Source organism: Cynocephalus volans, chromosome 3 (assembly GCF_027409185.1).
Source record: "Cynocephalus volans isolate mCynVol1 chromosome 3, mCynVol1.pri, whole genome shotgun sequence".
Classification (NCBI taxonomy): Eukaryota; Metazoa; Chordata; class Mammalia; order Dermoptera; family Cynocephalidae; genus Cynocephalus; species Cynocephalus volans.
In genome coordinates this window covers 26,972,754-26,991,759 of record NC_084462.1, presented here as the reverse complement: position 1 = coordinate 26,991,759, position 19,006 = coordinate 26,972,754, and the positions used below count along the sequence as shown (strand labels likewise).

The 19,006-nt window shown below is 51.8% G+C and overlaps 1 protein-coding gene across 2 annotated transcripts in view; it reads left to right on the top strand.

Annotated features, from left to right (window-relative positions):
• LOC134371974 (NADPH--cytochrome P450 reductase) overlaps nucleotides 1-19,006 on the top strand; it is a 61,032-nt gene that overhangs the window by 38,196 nt on the left and 3,830 nt on the right. For both annotated transcript variants that reach the window (XM_063088959.1, XM_063088958.1), the window contains exons 3-8: nucleotides 10,894-10,942; nucleotides 14,712-14,840; nucleotides 16,463-16,612; nucleotides 17,180-17,304; nucleotides 17,735-17,824; nucleotides 18,274-18,372. In XM_063088959.1, the coding sequence (XP_062945029.1) occupies nucleotides 10,894-10,942; nucleotides 14,712-14,840; nucleotides 16,463-16,612; nucleotides 17,180-17,304; nucleotides 17,735-17,824; nucleotides 18,274-18,372 (642 nt within the window). The remainder of the gene's footprint in view (nucleotides 1-10,893; nucleotides 10,943-14,711; nucleotides 14,841-16,462; nucleotides 16,613-17,179; nucleotides 17,305-17,734; nucleotides 17,825-18,273; nucleotides 18,373-19,006) is intronic.

Sequence of the window (19,006 nt, the reverse complement as noted above, 5' to 3'; positions counted from 1 at the left end):
CCAAACAAATAAAAAAAGGAACGTGCTAGGATTTTTGTTGGAATTGGATTGATTTCATAAATTAATTTGGGGAGAGTTGACATCCTAGAAGTACTGAACTTTGTATTCCAAGAGCACGATTATCCCCCCAGGGCAGTCTTTTGAACTGTTTGTAACAGCAATTAAAGACTTGTTAAGGAGGAGCAGTTATAAGCAGCCGATTCTCTTTAATAATAATAGTGGTAATATTAATAATAAGTGAGTCTTTCATAGCCACTCCCACTAACCAGCAACATTCATGGGACGAGCATTCCAAGCTAGGCAGCCCGTGCCCTAAGGGGAACACTGGTTCCACCAGAGCCCGAGGCCCCCGGGGCCTCCCCTGGGCCTTTGCTCACGCAGGTAGTGCAGCACTGTGTGGGGAGCTGGTCTTGGTGAACGGGAGTTTGTATTTCTGCCTTCACGGTGGTGCGGAGGCAACATCCTGTCCCTGTCTGGGCCCCGAGCTCCGCACAGGGCTGCCTGTCAGAGTGAAGACACTCAGAGAATGGCTGTTGAGTTAATAAATGCTAAGTCTGTATGTGTGGCTGCCTCTAGGGCAAACTGTGCCCCACTGCCTGGGTTTGGCTTACACAGTATTATTTTAATATACTTTAATTAGAACATTAAGCCTGGCAATTTCACATAAAACCCCAGACTTATAGCTTCTTTTGAAAACAGTCGGAGGATTGGCTGCGCTGAGCCACGGTGATGGGCGCCAGCAGTGCGGGAGCTGAGCACAGCCCACCTTCTGGCTGGGGCCTGGACCCTCCGCTCCCCCCGTCCCCCAGCCAGCTCAGGCTGCTGGACTCATGTCTGTCCCCCTGGCCTGGGAAGTGGCCCCTGGACCCTTCCTTCCCTCCTGGCGCCTGCAGGTTCTTTAAAGAAAAAGAAAACTTTTTTATTATGGAGCCTTTCAAACACCAAGTATAGAGCTTGGGAGAGTGAACCCACGTACACCCACCGCCTCTTTTTCACAGGTACCCACTCCTGCCCAATCTTGTTTCTTTCCACACCACCCTCAATGCCCTGCCGCTCCTGGAGTATTTTGAAGCAGTCCCCAGAAATCAGTTCTCTAAGATTCAAGGACTCCCCTTTTTAAACGTAATGCAGGGTTGTCCTTACATTCCTGAAAGTCAGCGGTCACTCTTCAGCTCCTCCAGAGGGCCGGCATTTGTTCACTGCTCTGATCGGCCAGTCAGTATTTTGTTTTATTTTTTAAATAGTTTTTGTAGAAAATTCAGGATCTAAGCAAGACTCATACATTGCAATTGATTAATAAATCTTATGTTTCTCTTTCTCTCTTTTGGGGGATCAGGTATATTAGGGTATAATTTACATACAGTAAAATTCCCCCTTTTAAGTGTACAGTTTGATGAATCTCAACAGATGTATGCAGTTATATAATCAGTATCACCATCAAGACGTAGAACATTCCATTTCCCCGAAAAGTTCTCCCGTGGTCCCTTTACAATCGGTCTCCTCCCTCCAACCCTCAGCCTCTGGCAACCATTGATCTTGTTTTTGTCCCTGTAGTTTTAGCCTTTTCCATAATGTCATGTACATGGAATTACAGTCATGTGCTGCATAATGACATTTTGGCCAACATCAGACTGCATATACAACGATGATCAGAGCCATAGGCTATACCACAGAGCCATGGTGTGTCGTCGGCCACACCGCCTAGGTGTGTGTTAGCACACTAGACGACAGAATCGCCTAGCGACGCATTTCTCAGAACAAATCCCTGTCCTTAAGCAACTCGTGACTGTGTGCCCAGCTGCTTTCCCTTAGCATCATGTTAAGTTCCTTCCTGGGCTTCCCTTCCGTCCCGTTTCTTCCTGGCAGCACTGGCATGGAAGAAGCCACGTCATTTGTTCCCGAGACTTTCCCACAGTCTGGAATTTGCTGATTGTGTCCGACGGGTGTTGCTTTTGAAAAGCCACAAAAAATCTTATTTGCCTAAGTGACCTTTATCTGGGGGCTTGCTCTTGACAGAAAGCTCAGGAAAGCCAGCAGGCAAGACTGCCAGCATGATTTATGTCTGTTTTATCTGCTTCTGCCGGCAGATGGAAAGTGAGCTAGAGGCCTTGCCACAGCCATTTGAGGATCACTGTTTCTGTGGAGGGGTCCTTGGCACCACCATATATGAACTCAGAAGCACAAGTACAGAGAAAATAGAAACAATTAGGAGTGAAGGAAATGGTTAATGGACTTCTGTGGTCAGCACCCAAGGACGTGTTCACTTGGCGAACTTGTAAACGAGTTAACCAAGAAATGTCAAGGATTGCAAACAATCCTTGACAACGCTTGAAGTCGTGAGAACACTTTCTTGGGATGTTCCCAGGAGACACAATATAGATAACCAAGTGCTTGAGAAGGGAGGTAACGGCCTTCTGCTCTTGAGAAAAGTATAACAGAATTTATGCATTAATGCTTATCTTGCATGCACTAGCTTGCTAAATGTAATAAAAGCTGTAACAGCGGTTGGGTCGGTGCTATTTGCCTGAGAGAGCAGTAGCCCCCCACTCTTCACCTGCATCTTGTCTACTGTGTCTTCCTTCGCGTCTCTGATAATTTTAATCAACACAGGAGAGGCCTCTGGGCATGGAGGGTGGGCAGTGTGCGATGCCTGAAGCCTCCCAGTGTCTGTGGAAGTAGCCAGAAAATGGGCCCAGGGTGTTTGTGCCACCACTGCAAGTACAGGTCTAGGTTTTCTGCTGCCACATGACTACTGAGGGGACTTCATCCGCCTTTCCTTCCTTTCCTGGGCCCTGATGAGATCAGGGTGGTTTTTGCCCTTCTGGCTAGTGCCTGAAACTCCAGACATGGCTGTCTGGGGACGTCAGTGCCCAGCACTCAGAGACTGCCCTCTGGACCTCACTGTGTGTCTCCATGTGCCAGGCATGAGGGGCACAGAGGATAAAGAAGAGTGTCCTTGGGTCATGTATAGTCGGGGGAGATGAGGGTGGTACAGTGTGACCAGTGCTCTAACAGCCCAGGGGTGGTGGGGGCACAGACAAGCGGCACCCCCACTGGGTTTGTGTCAGGGAGGAGTCGCCCCCTGAATGTGGCTGGGAGACAGAGCAGGAAGCTGGGAGAGGGCTGCGTGTGCAGAAGCTCAGTGGCGAGGACAAGCAGGGCCTGCTCTGGGAAAGGCCGGTCTTGGTAGAGCCTATGTATAGGTCACCAAGGGAGTCAGGAGTCATGGAAGGAGTCGGGGTCATCAAGGAAGTCAGGGGTCATGCAGGGAACTGAGACAGAAGAGAGGAGGCCAGGGGATGGATCTTGGAGGGTCTCAGGGGCCTTCCTTGGGGCATGGATTTCTTTTCCCAGATTTATTGAGATATGATTGACAAATAAAATTGTATAAGTTTAAAGTGTACAGTGTGATGTTTAGATAGGCATATCTGACACTCATGGGGAGCCAGGGAAGGACTTTGTACTAGGGCCCCATCTGGAAGCAGGAAAGTCGGCCAGGAGGCCATTGGCCTTGACCCTGTAGGAATGGACAAGGTCCCCCGTAGCAGAGGATGGAGAGCAGGGCAAGACAGCAGAAGGTGTCAAAGGGCCAGAGAAGGGGCTGTGTGGCAGCACTTTTTAAAGCATAGCTCTCGGACCCTCACGGCGCACCTTATCCCTATTTTACAAATGGCCGAGCTGGTCTGGGGAGTGGCTCAGTGACTTGCCCGGGGTTGGTAGTGAGGGGGTGAGAGCAGGTTCCCCCAGGTGCTCACATCCTACACTATGGCTCTTCCTCCTGCCAGCCCCCAGCTTTTGTCATGGTTACCCTGCCCCTCCTTCCCTTCCCCCTGATTGCACACGGTGGCCAGGCCACTTAGTCTGTGACAAGACCAAGTCATCTTAGTGCCAGAGGGCCCTCTGTCACTTACAGGCTTCAACCTCAGACTCTCTTCTCTCTCCTGAAAAGCATCAGTGGCTCTGCTTGGCACCTGACTGGCCTGTCACTGCCCAGTGCACTAATGGTCTCAGAGACAACCCTGTCGAGCCTGCATGCTGTGCTGGCAGGGCAGGCCACTGGGCTGCGCAGACTTGCTCACAGAGTCCTTCTCTGCACGTTAGTGAAGACATGTGGGAGGGCATATGGGGGGCACAAGGGAACCAGCAGTGCACTCAAGCTCACAGCACCCTGAATGTCAAAGCCCTGGGAGCCCTGGGAAGGCTGCAGGGTATGTTCTAAGTATGGCTGAGCACACTGGGGACCTTGAGAACTGCACCTTGGCCTATGTGGGGTGGGACTGGGGTGGGGGAGCAGACAGGAGCCCCGGGCACTGGACTGCCATGGCTTTGGTCTCTCACAGGCCTGGAACTGAATTACTGTGTCAGCCTGAACATCACTTCCTTAGCTGTCAAGTGTGGATAGAAACCCTTACCTACTTCACGGGGTGGTGAGGTTAAATGAAATAAAATACAAAGTTCCTGAATAGTAGCTGGCATACAGGAGGTGCTCAGTAAGTGGTCGTTCCCATTCCCTCTTCTGCCTTTGACCTGTAGTCTCTCATGCTTGCTTTAACCTTCCTCCTGACGGCGCAGCTACCCAGGGGGCAGCAACCCTCACTACAGGTCATTAGGGACCCAAGGGGCCTGCCAGTGTAGACAGCTGCTAGTTTTTATTTAAGCTCCAGCAAATCACTTTCTGTTTTCACCAAAGGTGGATCTTTCAAAGCATTAGCCCCATGCCACAAGGCTCAAAGGTAGAGAAATCTGGGGCTGCTTAGCAGAGCCATCTCTCTGCAGTGGAGGCCTCCAAAGCCATCCCTCTATCATGCTATGACTGATCTGCCCGAGCTCTGCCTTTGTGGATCTGTGCCGCTGCTCATCCTCTCTCTGTCACCTTGGTGCCTGTTACCCTGGGCCTGGAGAACTTGGCTGCCAGACACCAGGCTCTGGAAGGGAGCTGTTCAAAGCAGCCCCATGTGTCTCCAAGGCAGATGAAAGTCCCAGAAGAAATCAGTTCTGCTGTGCAGAAAATTAAATTTGAGCTGCCATTTTCAGAAGTGCTTCTCAGCTGGAACAAAGTGAATTACATCGGGCATCTTGGTTCATCTCTGTCCGAGTGACTCAGGCCTTTCCCTCCCCTCCCCTTCACCTTCCCCCCATGGTGGACTGCAGCTGAGTTCTGAAGCCAGAAAAAGGGAGACTCCTGCTCCCAATTTAGGAGCCGAGAGGCCTAATTGGAACCTATCAAGCTCCATTGTGGAGCCACACAATGTCTGGGCTCCCAGCCTGGACCAGCTGCTCCTCTGCGAAGTGGAGCCTTGGGCTTTCCGATGGGCTGTCTATGCCTGGGCACCTCTGAAATGCTCCTCTAGACAGGATGTCTCTGCAGTGCACGGAGTATCCTTGCTGACTGCACATGGCAGAAGGGGAAGGTATGTTTGTTCCACGGCACACAGGATGCTCCCAGGTGGCACGGACCCACGGTCTTAGGCTCTGTTTGCCTGCGGTTCTTTTGTGTGGGGGAAGACGGGAACCAGAGCTAATTTAATATAGTCCCAAGGCGCCCTGGCAGCAGAATCAGTGCGGCTTCCTTTATGGAGAAGCAGCCCTGCCATAGCAACCTGCACAACTGCCTTCTAGAGTCTAGAAGGGCTTTATTCAGCCGATGTGACTTCCTTTTTTTTAATGAGACAGGGAGAGGGTGTGGGGAGAAGGGCTCTGATATAAACAGTTACCAAGGAGACCCGAGTCGGGGTTGGAAAGGTTCTCTCCTTCCCTCGGTCCATACAGAAGGAGGGGTGTGTGCCCAGCCGCAGGGTGTCATGGGAGGCCGATTCCTCCCTGCTGGAGCTGCCAGATGTTGCAGAGTTCTCAGGCTCGTGGGGACGGATGCAGGCAGGGGCTCAGGGAGTTTCCCAGAGGGCTTTGGGGTGCCCAGGAGCACTTTCAGAGTCCCAGGCCCAGGCTCCCTGCCCCCCAGCACTGAGTAGAGAATGGACAGAGTGGAACTTCCTGTCTGCTGGCTCCCAGCCGGTTTCCAGGAAAAAGCTGTCACCTTCCTTTTTCCTTAAGTCCTGGAGCTGGAAGTGAGACGCCATGGGGTGCACATATTCATCTCCACAGGACGAGCCCACCCTGAGAAGGTCAGTTCTAGACAGTGTCCCTGCAGCAGACTGTGTTGATGCCCCTTGGGCAGGGACACACTGGCGGCATGCAGCAGAGTCGAGCGCTCCCCAGGGTCATTTCCCCAGAGCCTCCAGCAGGGGGCTTGGCTGGGCATGGTGGCCCCTTTGGTCCTGGATTTGCAGGCTGCATTTCCCTGCTTCTGAAGAGAGGGATTTGGACTGGAAACTTGGAAGTCCCCATTCACCTGCTCCTTCACCTGTGAAGGGTTAGGTTCTGTGTGCCCATGCAGGTCTGAAGCTCTCGGGTGGGGAAGAACCAGTCCTGAGCAGTCTGAGACGTGTGTGCACTCAGCTGAGCAGACGAGCTCTGCTTCTCTGAGCCCGCAGCAGGGCTTTGGGGTGGGGAGGGAGTTTCCTAGCTTCTTCCAGGCAGGATGGCTTTAACCAGCAGAAACATAAAGGAATAGCTCTTTCCTCACCCTGTGGATCCCAGCCCAAGCTGGATCTTGGAAAGTCAGTCCTGGAGCCGTGGGGAGAGGGTGGAGGTTCTTCCTGTCCGCCCGGGCCAAAGCTAACGAAGGGATCGGTGCTGGGCCTCAGCCATGTTCACACTTCTTGGAGGACTCTTGCTCTGGGGACAGGGAGGCCTCAGATGCCTTGTCCACCCCCTGATGTTCCCAGCCAGACCTGCCCGAGGGCTCCCTTCTCGGCTCCCAGAGCCAGCCAGCCTGGAATTCCACTTTGTTTAACTGAGCCAGGAGGTCACCCCGAGGCCCTCATCCTTGGGCTGCCAGAACCAGAGTTGCGCTCACCACCAGCTGTGTGGTCCTCAGCCAGGTCCCTTGGCAGCCTGGTTTCCGTGCTTTCTCTCTTGGGAGCCATTTCTGTGTCTGGGAATAGAGCCTGACTCTTCTAAAAGGCCTGTCCTGGTTCTTTAGCTGCAAGTGCCTGCTTCCTCTGAAGCCCCATGGCACGAGCCGTCCAGTCCAACTGTGTGTTCTCAGCACTGCCACCAGTGTTGCAGGGTGTCTTCGAGATCACAGATTGACCCAGACTGCTGCCTTCCCCCAGAGAACACCCTTTTGCCCCTTGGGCATTAGCCAAATTCCAGGTGTCGTACAGGGCACGGGGAGCAGTTGCTGTGGATGAGAGGAGCGCGAGGCCTCGGGAGGGCAGAACTTGGCATCCTGTGGCCGTTTGGTGGCAGAGTGGGATGGGAAGCCAGCCGTGTTCCTGAGGTGTGGCTTGCCTGTCCCGCTGTGATTCCCTGCAGCCCTTTGAAGGCAGAAGTTGCCCCTGTCCTAGTCTCTGCCCTCAGCCTGGCACCTCCCGGCTGGCCCGCATTGGCTGTAGGTGGAGGGAGAGCACAGTGCTAATGGGGCAGTGGCGTTTGCCTCTTGTCCCTTCAGCAAGTCTTCAGATCCACCTTGTTGGAGATGTCATGCCTGTGGACATATCTCTCCTTTGAGAAAAACAGGACTTGGCTTTTCAGCTGATGTCAGACCCTCTCAACATGTGATTTATGTTTAGGAGGTAATGTATTCTCATGACTCAAAATATTAAAGTCACGCAGTGGCAGAGCGCACATGGCTGTACCCCCGGTGCTTTTCCTTTGAAAGGTGTATCTTGGAGAGTGAGCCATATTGGTACAGGGATAGATACGGAGTGTTCTAGTTTATATTCTAGTTTATGGGAACATAAACCAGAGGAGTATTGAAGATGTGCTTGTCGTGACTGGGCGTGGACAGAACTTAGACATTGGGGCCAAGGTGTCCAGACACAAGACCTCTCCAGAGTGGGGAGAGAAAGGGGCCAGGCCTGAGGCCCTCCAGTCCAGCTCTTGCCCTGGCTCTGCCAGTGTGACTTCCATGATCCCATGCAATTGACCCCACACCCCAGATCCCAGGGGCCTAGCGAGCCTTCCTGACTGTGGTGGGCCCCAGGGTGGCACATGGGCCTGGTGCTAGCAGGCTGAAGGTGGAGGGAGATCATGAGCTCCAGAGAGCCTCTGGAGCCCTGTTGGGGGAGAGGGTGGACGGTCGCCCTCCCCGAGGCCAGCCGGGTCCCACTTCTAATCCCAGCCTTCCCCAGACACAGCCCACTTTGGGCCCCCTTCATACCTCATCGAGTTCCTTGTGCCCTGCTCTGATCCCATCCACGGCCCACCTGTGTTTCACGGAAAGCGCTGCTCCTTGGTTGGACTTATCTGAATAGGAAATTGGGATAGTCCTGGCCACTCTGTAAAGAGGATTTGCAAAAGAGATCAAAGGAGGCCAGCCATCAGCTCACTTCTGAAAAGCTTTTGGAGTATGCAGTATGCACCTGCACACACCTGCTGTCACTCCTCTGCACTGCGTGCTTTGGGTGAGGACTTGGTGGCATCCCTGCAGCCACCCAGAAACCCTTTGTCCGGTGTCTGGGCTGTAGTCTGGCAAGTGAGGTGGCCAGGTAAGCTTGCAGCCATAGCTCCCTTCCCAGTGTGATAGTGACAGTCAACAGTGAGGTAGAGCCTACCCTGTGCCACACACCATGCTGGGTCCTTTATACCCTTTTTACTTCACCTGATCCTTGCAGAAACCTCTGAAGTAGGGTTTGTTATTCCCAGTGCTAGTGGAGGAGCAGTGGAGTGAGTCCCCCCAGCTGTGAATTGGCAGGACCTGTGCCCAGGTCTGCTGGGCTCCAGAGCTCACCTGCTCACTCTGTGGTCTCTCGTGCCTGCCTGAGAGCCTTGATAGCGGGAGAAAGAGGGTGTGGAACCAAATTGGTGTATGCGTGTGTGTGTGTGTGTGTGTGTGTGTGTGTGTGTGAAGTATGAACTTTTTAATTAAAATTCAGTATCTACAGAAAGGTGCATCTGTATGTCACAAGCATACAGATTGATAACTCTTACCTCCTCGATCAATAAGAAGATGGTTACAGCCCCCGGCAGCCCTCTGTCCCTTCACCTCCAAGGGTAGCTACCACCCTGGCTTCTGTCCCCACAGATGGGTTTGCATGTTTTGGGACTTTCTATAATGAAATCATGTGCTATGTATTCTTTTTCTGTCTGGCTTCTCTCAGTCAGCGTCGTGTTTGTGGGGCTCAGTCATCATAACATGTACAGTAACAGTTCGCTCTTTGTACCGCTGCAGCGGAGAGGGTCTCCTGCTATGCGAGTGGGCCACAGTTTGCTTATTCTTCTGCTGATTCACGTGAGCGTTGTTTCCTGCAGCAGCTTGTCTAACGCTCCTGTGAACACTCTTGCGTGTCTTTTGGTGCTCAGGTACAAACGCATTCTCTTATGTGTACACCAGGGAGAGAATTGCTGGGTTACAGGGTGAACTCAAGTTCTGTTTAAGCTGCTGCCAAACAGTGGTCCACCGAGTCATACCATTTACACTCCCACCGACGTGCACAGGGCACCATCTGCTCCACACCGTCACCTATGCGTGGCGTCAGTCCTTTCAAGCGTTCTGATGGGTATATTATGTACCTTATTGTGGTTCTAGTCTCCATTTCTCTGGTGACTAATAACCCTTCCGTATGTTCTTTGACTGTTTACCTTTAAGAAAGTGCCTGTTCAAGGCTTTCAGCGATTTTTCTGCTGGATTGTTTGTCTTTCCTGACTGATTTATTGGGATTTCTTACGTTGCGAATGCAAGTCCTTTTGTCATATGCACCTCTATTGCCCATATCTTCTCCCACGCTGTGGCTAGCCATTTCCTTAATGGTGTCGCTTTACATGGAGGCAACTGTGCTGTAGGGTCACACTCATCATTTGATTCACAAGGGCTATATTTCAAACATCCTAAAAGTTTGCCACCCAGAAGAAGGTGTATTCACCTTGCTTTCTTAGACCGGGATTCTTAACCTTGTTCAACTCGAGAGTCCTGGGCTTGTTCCCATGGCCCTGCAGGCCTGGGGCAAGGGTAGGAGGGAAGAAAAAGGACAGAAAATGGAGAGGGAAGGGGCGAGAGGCCAACGGCTGGGAAGTGGAGAGTGGACAGGTGATTGGGTCAGCCCAGGCTGAGGCCGTGATGAACAGGCTGCTTTCCGGAGGGGACAGATCCAGTTCAGGGCTCTAGAAAGTACAAGGAACACGGAGAAGGGAGCAGTTAAACTTGGCCCCAGCGCATGGGAAGGGAAGGGGATCTTAGGAATCCCAGGGGAGCTGATACCTGAGCAGGGCCTCAGGGGGAGCAGGGGTCTGCCAGGGGAGGAAGGCAGGAGGCAGTGGCATGACAGGGTTCTGAGGGCTGTCGTGTGGGGAGGTGAATAGCACATCGAGTGTGGTTTGTTGTGGAGGGGAGTGGCAGGCAAGGCTGGGGACAGTTTCTGAGCGCCCTTCTGTTCCCCTATCCTGTGGGCCATGGGAGCCATTGAAGGTTGTAGAGTAGAGCGGGCAGTGGCCTGGCTGTGTGAGCGAGGGTTGGAGGAGGAGGCTGAGAGTGGAGGTGAGGTGAGGCCCTGTGGATCTTGGCTGTGGATGGGGAGGAAGAGGGGAGTGAGGACCTGGACTCTTCTTTGTTTGAGGAAAGCAGGTTCTCATCTATGTGGGGCAGGGGGTCTTGGTTGTGCAAGGCATTGGTGTCGCAAGAGACTTTGGATTTACCATAGGGGGGGTGGGGAGGCTGGACTGGCCCAGGAGGCCTCAGAGCCCTGGTCCTGCCTCTTCCAGCCCCGACGCTGGACCCGAGCCCAGCTGCTGGCATGGTCACTGGGGAGTGGCATGGAGCACAGCTGGAATGTCGCCCTGCACCTCATCCCATGACATTCACGTCCATACCCACTGGACACTTTTGTTTTTCAGGACCCAGTCTGTCAAAGAGAGCAGCTTTGTGGAAAAGATGAAGAAAACGGTGAGTTTCCTCTGCTTTTGCTCTTCTCAGCGAGTCTTGGCCCTGGAGGCACACAGGGGAGTCCCACAGAGGGCCAGCTGCACTGGCCAGAGGAGGGCGGGCAGGCGCCGAGCAGGGGCAGGCTGGGCTCATCGCACGTGCGTTGCTGTCTGACCAGAGCCCCGAAGCTGCTCTGCCGTTGCTGGGACAGTTGACTTTGTTGTTTTGAGTGTTTACTTCTTGAACAAACCAAGAGATAAGAACAGACCCTCCCTCTGACTCATGATGCTGCCCCTTCTCCCCTTCCATCCCAGGCTGTGTCCAGGAGCAAATGTAAATCTCACCTAGCTGTGGTCGTGGCTGCCACAGCTTTATCTCTGCTTTGTTTTTGTTTATTTAAGTGTTTGATTTTATGAATAGGCACTACATTCACATGGTTAAAATCCAAAACATAAACTATTCAGTAGAAAGCCTGCCTCCCCTGTTCTTAGTATTTATGGATCCTTCTAGTGCTCCTTTATGCCCATACAAATAAAAACAGAGATTCTTATTTTACCCTTTTTTTAAACATAAAAGGTGGCATATTACATGCACTGTTACAGACCTTGCTTTTTTTTTTTTTTTTTAACTTAATAGTATGTCTTGGCAATCCTTCCATACCAATACAAAGATACTGCCCTCATTATTATAGCTGTGTAATGATTCCCTTTTATGGGCATATGGATGTTCTGTAGTTTTAACTGTGTCCGTTCATGGTCACATAGGATATTTCTAATCTTTAGCTCTTACAAACAATGCTTCTGTGAATATGTAGATCAATTTGTACATTTTCAAATACAGTACGATCCCAGAAGTGGAACTGTTGGATGAAAAGGTACATGCATTAATTGTGATAGAAGCTACCATTTGCCCCCATAGGGGTTACAGCAGGGCATACGCTGGAGAATTAGCAACATGTGAGAAAACCTGCTCCCCCACAGCCTTTCCAACAGAGTTTGTTATCAAGGTTTGGATTTTTGCCAGTTTTCTAGGTTAAAAAAAAATCTCAGTGTAGTTCTGATTTGCATTTTTCTTATGAATGAGGTTAAGTAGATCTTCATACATTTAGATGGCATTTTTTTCTTCTTTTTTAAATAGATTTTCTATTCAAAACTTTTGCCCATTTTTCTTTTGGGATTGATCTTTCTCAAGGAACTCCTTAAAATGATTAGGGAGATTAACCCCTTGTCTGTGATATGAGTTGAAAATATTTTGCCCATTAACAATCTATCTTTTAACTTGGCTTACCGTGTTTTTGGTTGTGTGGTTGGTTGTTCATTTTACTGTATAACAGTTATATAGTCAACTTTATTATTCTTTCTTTTTATGACTTCTGCCCTTGGAGTCATAATTTGAAAGGGATTTCCTACTCTAAAGAGATGAAGGTATTCTTCCATGTTTTCTTCTAGTAGTTTTATGGTTTTGTTTTTTCATATTTAAAATTTTATCTATAGTGATTTTACGCTGGTATAAGATGTGAGGTATGGATCCAACTCTACTTTTTTACACATGTCTAAATGCCATGTAATAGAGTCTGTCTTTTCCCCACTGGTTTGAAATGCCACCTTTATCATATACTAATTCCCATGTGTTAGGGTCTATTTCCATATTTTTCTGTTCTAGTACTTTGACCTAGCTGTCTGTTTACATTTAGTATCATAATGCTTTAATCATTGAAGTTGTATAATTTGTTTCAATATATGATAGGGCCAGGCACCACCCCACCCCAAGTCATTGGTCTTATTTTTCAGAGTTTTCCTGGCTATTATATGTATTTATTTTATTTTGGGTAATAGCTTTATTGAGATAATTTACATACCATACAATTTACCCATTTTAAAGTATACACTTCAGTGTTTTTCAGTATACTCACAGAATTGTGCAACAGTCATCTGTCAATTTTAGAACGTTTTCATCATCCCAAAGAAACCCTACAGCCCTTAACAGTCACTCGTCATTCCCCAAACCCCCAACCCCCCCAGCCCTAAGGAACCACTCATCTTTCTGTCTCTATGGATTTGCCTATTCTGGACATTTCATATAAATGGAATAATATAATATGTGGCCTTGTGTGTCTGGATTCTTTCACCTAGCATAGTGTTTTCAAAGTTCATCCATGTTGTAGCATGTATCAGTACTTCATTCCTTTTTATTACCAAATAATATTTCAGTGTATGGATTCAAGCTTATTTTTCCATATGACTTTTAGGATCAGTTTGTTCAGGAAAAGAGTCGTTTCAATTTTTTATTAGGATCGTGTTACATTTCTGTATTGTCGTAGGAGAACTGACGTCTTTGTGGGATGAGTCTTCCTGTCCACAGTCAGTGCTTCCATTTGTTTAAGTCCTTTATGGATCATTTGGGAGTTTCTCCCAGCTTTGTTGTAAGTTTGTTTCTAGGTGTTTTATATATGTTGATGCTACTGTAAATATTTAGCTACTATTTTATATCCTGTTTTGTTCCTTTAACCTGATATCATAGGCATTTTCTCCTTTATTAAGTAGTTTTGTAGTGATTATTTTAAAATATCCATTTTAATGATTTAACAATGATTTGTAGAAAACACAGGAAATTTAAAAGGTATAAGAACACATTAAACCAATTGTAGCCCTTAAGTTTTATTTTGTACCTGTATGAGTTGGGGTTCAGTGTGAAAACCAGAGACGACTCCAGGCATTTTAGGCATTTTCATTGGAAGGGATTTCACACGGGGATGTTGGGCTTCCAAATTATTGGAAAGGGCTAAAGGAGGAGGTTTCAGGCTGGTCTGAGGGATATAAGGAGCTGATCTAGGGGGAGCTGTTCCCTCTGAATCTAGCCTGGGACTGTTGAGTTCAGCATACACTATGTGTAGCTGTGATCCAGGGATCAGAAGCTCCTTCTGCATTTGCCCCTTGACACTCCATAAGCCAGGAACCAGGCCTGGGAACTCAGAGTCTGGCTGCCAGAACCACCAGAAATACCTCGGACACTGAAGAATGGGCACTGTGACAACCACTCACATCTGCATAAAGGGACAGGAAGCGTTCGCCTCCCTTCCACCTTCCAGAACTTGCTAATAAGCACATTCAGTTCACTGAACCTAATTTGCTGCAACTCCTGCTGCGAGTGGGTCTGGAGAGCATGATTTCAAGCTTTTCAATAGCTGCTACAGGGGGAGGGTAGAATGAAGAGCATGTGAGCCAATCCCTGTTGTCTAAAATTTTTATAATGAACATGTATTACTTCTATAATCAACCAAAAAACACACCCACAGTTCCCATTTAGAGACTCTTGGTATATTTCTTGCCACTCTTTTTCCTTTGTGCATGTGTGTGTGTAAACAAAATGTATATTATGTTTTGTTTTATATATGTGTGTGTATACATATAAATATATATATATATATATAACAAAATTGGATTCTACTATACATACTGTTTGGCTACCTTCTTGTTTTAATTAACATTATGTTGTGTTCTTCCCGTGTCATTAAAAATGTGTCAGAGGTGTGATCTTGATCAGCTGTGTGTGTAAGATTCTATGGCGTCCCCGGCTGGAGTCCTTTGGGTGACTTTTGCCCTCCTCCAGGACAGTGTCTGTGACAGGAAGATGCCAGCCCCAGAGGGACTTAGAAAGAACTTGAAGGAAAGAGGGTGCCCGTGGGTGGCCCTGCCTGACGGGCCTGCCCCTGCTGGTGTCTGCTGGAGCCTGGGGTGAAGCCTGTGGCTCTTGGGCCTCCCTCTGACCCCCTGTGTCTGGCCTTCCCTAGGGCAGGAACATTGTAGTGTTCTATGGCTCCCAGACTGGGACCGCCGAGGAGTTTGCCAACCGCTTGTCCAAGGACGCCCACCGCTACGGGATGCGGGGCATGGCAGCAGACCCCGAGGAGTATGACTTGGTAAGCTCCCGCCAGGCACTGGCCCCTTCCTCCCGGCACTTCCGGCGGTATTAAGGAATTCATCTCTGGATCATGGAGAGGCATAAAGGGCTGAGTTAGCCAAAGGGCCATCAGGAATGGGCATCTCCTGGCATTTGTTCTGGCGCCAAGTAGTGCCAGTGTTCAGGACATTAAGAAGCCTTGGCCTGGGGGCAGCGAGGCTGCTATGTGCACACATGCTGCTCAGGCTCACCTGCTGTGGCCACCACACCACGGGGCTTCACCGGCTGGGCAGGGGCGAGCAGAAGGGACTTGACCACTTAGTGGACTGGGTGCAGCCTAAAAAATGACAGGGTCTCAGAAGGTCAGGAGAGGAACTCTGTCCCATTTCCCCCCACCCGTAGTGGCCCAAGAGCCAATATGAAGAGTCAGGGGTCTGGATACTGATTCTACCTGCCCTGACTGCCCTGTGACCCTGGGCAGCCCCTGCCCATGCAGGACCCTTTCCTTGCCTACGAGGATGGACACGGGCATCCGACGGCTCATCTCTGAGAACCGTTCTGCTGGCCTTGTGATGAGGCTGTCATAAACTTGTGTGTCTGCACCAGAGTAGGAGGGGACCAGGGGAACGTGTGCCATGGGGAGGGGCTGAGAGAGCCTGACAATTTGGGAAAGGGCCACAGTCTGAACTGCAGGATCCCCCTCCTGTGGACTGCCTCAGCATGGTGCCCCCCTTTGGGCCACTATGAGGCTAAGTTGCCCCCAGCCTTGTCTCTGAGGGCTGTGGGGAGCAGGCCTGCCCCCCACTGCACCCCAGGCTTGCCTCACTCTTTCTCCTCCTGGCACTGGTCCCCTCCTCCTCCCCCTCCTTGCATGGTTTAGGCTCTCCAAAGTGCAGGACATTTCCAGCAGTCTGCTTGCCTGTTTCTGGGTTGGGAGAGCTAGTAACTGTGACCAGGCCACCAGCACCAGGAGGAGGCAGTGGGCAGGAGAGGGGGATCCGATCCTTAGGCATCCACCCCTCAGGAGGGAGAGGCTGGTCGGAGGCAGGTGGGCCTGGGAAGATGCCCCCAGGAGTTGCCTTCCTGTAGCTCGCTGACAGGTCACATTATGGCCAGTTTTTGCCCGGCTGACTGAAGGACAAGCTGCTCCTGTGGCTGTGACAGCACAGAGCACACTTTCCCTCAGAAGCAGCCCTCCTGAGCGCCAGCTGCTTCCCTCACGGCCCGTCCACTCCCCGCTCCACTCTCTGCCTTCCGGCTCTCGGTGATGGGTACCGCCTGCCCCCATCCTCTCCAGGCTCCTTCCAAGTCTGTGGACAGTTTAGTTAGAAATTAGTGAGTGCCCAGGCCATGCCACGTGCCAGGGACTCTGTGCAATGATGAGGCTCCCCCAGAGCAGCCCAGGGCCGGATGCACAGGGGACCATGTTCTGAGTGCCCGAGGGTGGCCCAGAAGCCAGTCTGCTCTTTGCTTATGCCACCAGCACTCCTGGCCCCCACACCGAGCCCTTTGTACCTGCTGTTCCCTTTCCTCTCCATGCCAGCCCCCTCTGGTCCCACAACACCCAACATCCCTGGCTGGGCACTGCTCTGGAGCAGGCATGGTCATGGTTGGTGGGCAGCTCTGACTTTGCCTCTCCAGGCCGACCTGAGCAGCCTGCCAGAGATAGACAACTCCCTGGCCGTTTTCTGCATGGCCACCTACGGCGAGGGGGACCCCACTGACAATGCCCAGGACTTCTATGACTGGCTCCAGGAGACAGATGTGGATCTCTCTGGGGTCAAGTATGCGGTGAGTCACCCAAAGACGCCAGTGGGCTCATGGCAGCCTGCAGTACCTCTCTGGGCTTCTGGATCCTCATGTCCAAAAGGAAATCCTCCAACCCTTCACCCTGTCTTTATCAGCCAGGGCAGGCTAAGTTGCCAGGACGGGGTGGCTTCAAGCCAAGGGCCTGATGGGGAGCTAATCAGGGGCAGCTGCTAATGACTGGATCCCCTCTCCTGTCCTGGGCCCTGGCACTAAGAGAGCATCTCCTCCCATGTCCCTAGCCCCAGTTGGCTCCAGGGGGCATTTGTTGCTGGAGACTAAAGGCAAGAAAGGTCTAGCAGGATGACCAGGCTTTGGCTGAACAGAGGCAGAGCTGCCAGCCAGGTGGGGAGAGCGAGCTGCCCCCTGCTGGCCACACAGTGTGGAAAGAGATCACCTAAACAAAGCCACTTCAGGGGCCAAAGGTGGCCCAGGTGTTCCTCATGGTGCAAGGTGTCTGGTGGGTACAGAGGCGCACAGGTGCTGCCCAGCCAGGCCGGGGCCCGCTGGTCAGGCTGGAGCCAGGCCTCAGAGCCTCCCTTGGGCACACAGGTGTTTGGCCTTGGCAACAAGACCTACGAGCACTTCAACGCCATGGGCAAGTATGTGGACAAGCGGCTGGAGCAACTCGGCGCCCAGCGCATCTTTGAGCTGGGGATGGGCGATGACGACGGGAAGTGAGTGCCCAGGCCCTATCTCCACACACTGGGCCACCCCTCTTGGAGCCCCGCCCCTCTGTCACACATCAGGAGCCACAGGCTGAAGGAGTCGGCTGTGGAGCATGAGGGGATCACAAACCATGTGTCAGCCGAAACTCAGGGAGAAGGGCAGGGACTCACTCCTTCCCCCAGCCCCACTGAGGGCTCCGGGTAGGCTTCTCTGCGTGCTCTTCCGGCTTAGCCAGCTAAGATAGAAGCCTCTCAGCTAAACTAGATGCTCTTCTAGATCCTTCTTGATGCTTCAAGCTTACGTCACTGACGTCCACAGTGACATGGGCGCTAGTGTTTTGGGGTGGGTGCCGGGGTGGGGGACATGCCTGGGGAGAGGGTCCAAGCTGGCCTGGCACCACCCCCAGCTGGGGCCCGGCTCACCTTCTCCCCTCCCCAGCTTGGAGGAGGATTTCATCACATGGCGAGAGCAGTTCTGGCCGGCCGTGTGTGAGCACTTTGGGGTGGAAGCCACTGGAGAGGAGTCCAGGTGAGTGTGGAGGACCTTGGGGGGGGTCCTGTGCCCAAGGGCAACCATTCCAGGGTGGGGGCCTGGCCTGGGGGTGGCAGTGGGGACACGGTAAAGAGAAGATTGGCGGAAGCTCAGTCATGGGGTCAAGGAGGGTCTTTGGTCCCAGGCTGAGGAGCTTGGGCTCTGCCTGAAAATGATGGGAGCCAGGAGAGGGCTTTCCATGCTTCTCTCGGAACCCCATCGAGGCCAGCCCACCCTTGCACGGCTCTGGGGATCTGACTGCAGACAGCCTGGCACCAGCACCTCTCCTTGCTGTCCTGCCTGCCCCACCCACATGCCTCTGCTGCAGGGTCTCCCTGGCTTCCAGCGTCATAGCTGAGTCCTGCCCTCACACCGTGCACTGTCTCCTCTACAGTCCAGCCCCCTCCTCTCTCTTGGGACTGACCCCTGTGGTCTCCCCTTTCCAGCATTCGCCAGTATGAGCTTGTGGTCCACACAGACATAGACATGGCCAAGGTGTACTTGGGCGAGATGGGCCGTCTGAAGAGCTACGAGAACCAGAAACCGTGAGTAGAGGGAGTGGGGTTGGGGGCCAGTGGCCCTGTGGTGCTCAGTGCACCCATGTCGCAGACAGCCAGGGATGGCAAATAGCTCAGGCCACTATGTCCCCACAGGGCCTTCCCCAGACCCCATCCTGTGAGTGGGCGCAGGTGTGGACACCCACACTTTCATGCCCACTGCACAGGAGGGCGTGAGCCCCAGAGCAGGAGCAGGCAGCCGCTCCATGCCCAGGACCCTCAGCACTCCCCCATTACCCTCAGTCTGGGGCACGGCCTCTGAGAGACTGGCACTCGTTCCATTTGCACTTTGTTTGTTTTGTCTCTTGCTCTATAAATATCCTGGGCAGCGGGTGCAATACCCATTCTTGGACAAGGACACAGTAGTTCGGCTTTGTGTCCAGGTTGAACTTTGGCAAAAGGGTTCATTTCCTTAAAAGCTGCAATCTATGGACTTTTTGTCCAAAAACATAATGTTCCTCTCTTGGGCCCCTGACTACCCCTGGGTGCTGCCCAGATTCCTGCTGGAGCCGCCCCAGCAAAGTCCTTGTGCCACTGAGATTCAAGTCCAGCAACGCTGCTTTCGTCAGTCCTGCTGGAACCCTGGGGAACGAGCAGCCCCAGCATTTCAGTGACTTTGCAA